The sequence below is a fragment of the Penaeus vannamei genome, chromosome 10 (assembly GCF_042767895.1).
Source record: "Penaeus vannamei isolate JL-2024 chromosome 10, ASM4276789v1, whole genome shotgun sequence".
NCBI lineage: Eukaryota > Metazoa > Arthropoda > Malacostraca > Decapoda > Penaeidae > Penaeus > Penaeus vannamei.
Window position 1 is genome coordinate 42,946,390 of NC_091558.1, and position 2,500 is coordinate 42,948,889.

The window sequence follows — 2,500 nt, forward strand, 5'->3', positions numbered from 1 at the left end:
CTCTTTTATGACTTTGTTGTTTCATGTTTATTCATTTTGTTTGTACCTAATATTGCTATTGTATATATATGCTTAGACAGGATTATACTCTGCGTTAGGTTTCTCATATTGCATATTTTAAATTTTATGTTGTTTAATGTTACATAGGTCTTAGATATTTTACTTTTGAGACTATTTTTTTTTACATTCACAGCTATCCCTTTTAGTCATTTTTATGATTGTATTTTCCAGCACAATGAACAGATGAAAGAGTGGCGTCAACAACTGAAGTCATTGAATAAAGAATTATCTGATAACTGAAAAGCAGCGTATTTCAGCCTGAATTTATTACTTTCTAATAAAAAACAAGGTAAAATGTGTGTAAACAAGATGAAGCTATTGTTTTAGTTTGGTAATCTGATATGTTTTAAAATTAATGTATGCTTCTTTTTTTTATCAAATATCTTCTTATTAATGTTAAGGAGATTATTTTGAAAACTTGGTTAAAGCTTAAACTACCGAAAGTTTGTTTTTTTATTTGAAAAGTAGATTAATTTACCTTTATACTTGTGTGGTAGATTGTCATGCCTGCTCTTTGCCTACGTGTTTAAGAAGAAACAGTTCGTTAAGTTTCAAATTATCTGGAAACGTGTAATTTTTAAAAATAAACTATTAAAAGTAACTTTTTGTATTACATAAACCCAATAAAAACAAACTATTGGGGGTAATGCCGAGTAGGACACATTGCCACATCCACCAATGGCTTCCAGCTGCGAGGGCCTCTCTAAGTGCCAAGTGGAGGTCGAGCCATTTCCTCGAGATAATTTAAATTTCCCCAAGCTGCGGTTTTCAAAATCCTCCGGCCATGGTTTAGTTTATAATTTCACATGGGCCGGATCATTCTCTGGGTACTAAATTTACTGTCGTTTGAGTGAGTAAAGAGTTCTTTGCGTTACAGAGTGTATCGACCACTGGAATTTTAATCTTGGTAACTGTATCCATGATATGATGTAAAGACCTGTTGCAAAAGGTGTAAACATGAGAACTCAAAGCACAGGATAGAGTCCAGGCATCACTGCTGTATTTGGTCCTACAGCCACTTGTGACGAAGGCATGGTAGTCAATTCCCCCAGGATTTGTAGACAGGACAAACGTCATTTACCAACAAATGGCTTGTGAGAGAACTGTCTTATTTTTGGACGATCACTATTGGATTCATGAGCTACTTTAAATATTGAATGTTTAAAGGTGTCCAATTGTACTACAAAAACTCAAGTTGAACACTATGAATTGACTAGAGAGTCACGGCAACCCCCAGAGGACACTTTTCTGTTAAACTGTCCAAATGAAACACCCGAGTTTGACGTGGATTTTTACTATAACTCGTAATTCCCTTTTGGAAGTTATGAAGAATCCTTCAATGAAGAAAACAAAGACGTTGATTTTCTGGCCAGCATTTCCTTACCCCTGTACCATGTCCAGCAATTCAGGTCTAGGTACTGGCAGCAGGTGTCAGCAACCCTTAATCTCCGACCCTTAGTAAGTCCCGTTGAAAAATGACTTTTTTATTCATGCCAGCCTCCTTAGCAAAGAGCCACAGACCCTGGTTTTACTCTGCACGCGCGACCCCGGTGATGCAGGCAAGGCAGGTATCCCATATTTCCCACCCAAGGCTCGATTTGGAGTAAACATTAGACTTGCAGCCCATTTGGTCTGCCGGGTGAGAGAAATAAACCTCTGTGAAGGACGCGGTGCCGGCAGGTCTCCTTTAAGCTATGGCTCCATACCTCTCAGCCTCCTGCCGCTGAGATCTTCCTCTTTGGTTTGGGAACATAAGGGCCTCGTTCCCAGAGAAGTACTGGTATACGGCCGGTTTGGTGAAATTGTGCAATTCACGACCCAATGATTATTCATATATATAGACATACAGATACAAATATATAATTGTATATAATGTCCATCCATTATATATATACATATATATATATATATATATATACTTATCTATATATCGTGTAGATACATTCATAGATATGCATTTATTTCTGTATATATGTATGTCCGTATAATGAATATTAATTGGGTCGGGCCTCTTAGTGATGAAGAGGCTGCGATCTGGCAGGGGAGACATACGCGCAGATACTCCCTTTAAAGGCCCTGTCACACCAGCAAGTTTCCGTTAATTTCTGGAGTTCCGTCTGAATTTGAGGCTTTCCGCAAGTTACGACCGTTTCCTTCTGACTAATTTCCGTGTTGATCTTGTGCTATTAATAAATTAGATAGGATGAGTAAATGTAAACATAAGCTTATATTTTAGAACATTCGCATGTACAATATACATCATCATATTTCTTTAAAATAACGTAATGTGTATGAGAATGTTCGTGTGATTCCCGGGACTTCATTCCGAGAGCGCCATGTTTGTTTACATGAATTCCATACGGAGCAAGGTCTATATGAGTAATTATATAGACTTGATACGGAGTTCATTCGAAAACGCAAAAAATTGACGGAAAAAGTG

The 2,500-nt window shown here is 37.3% G+C and overlaps 1 protein-coding gene across 1 annotated transcript in view; it reads left to right on the plus strand.

Annotated features, from left to right (window-relative positions):
* LOC113806942 (uncharacterized) overlaps nt 1–384 on the plus strand; it is a 2,223-nt gene extending 1,839 nt beyond the window's left edge. Inside the window, exon 3 of the mRNA XM_027358065.2 lies at nt 232–384. Coding sequence (XP_027213866.2) covers nt 232–300 — 69 coding nt within the window. The 3' untranslated portion in view covers nt 301–384. The remainder of the gene's footprint in view (nt 1–231) is intronic.
* The last annotated feature ends 2,116 nt before the right edge of the window (nt 385–2,500 follow it).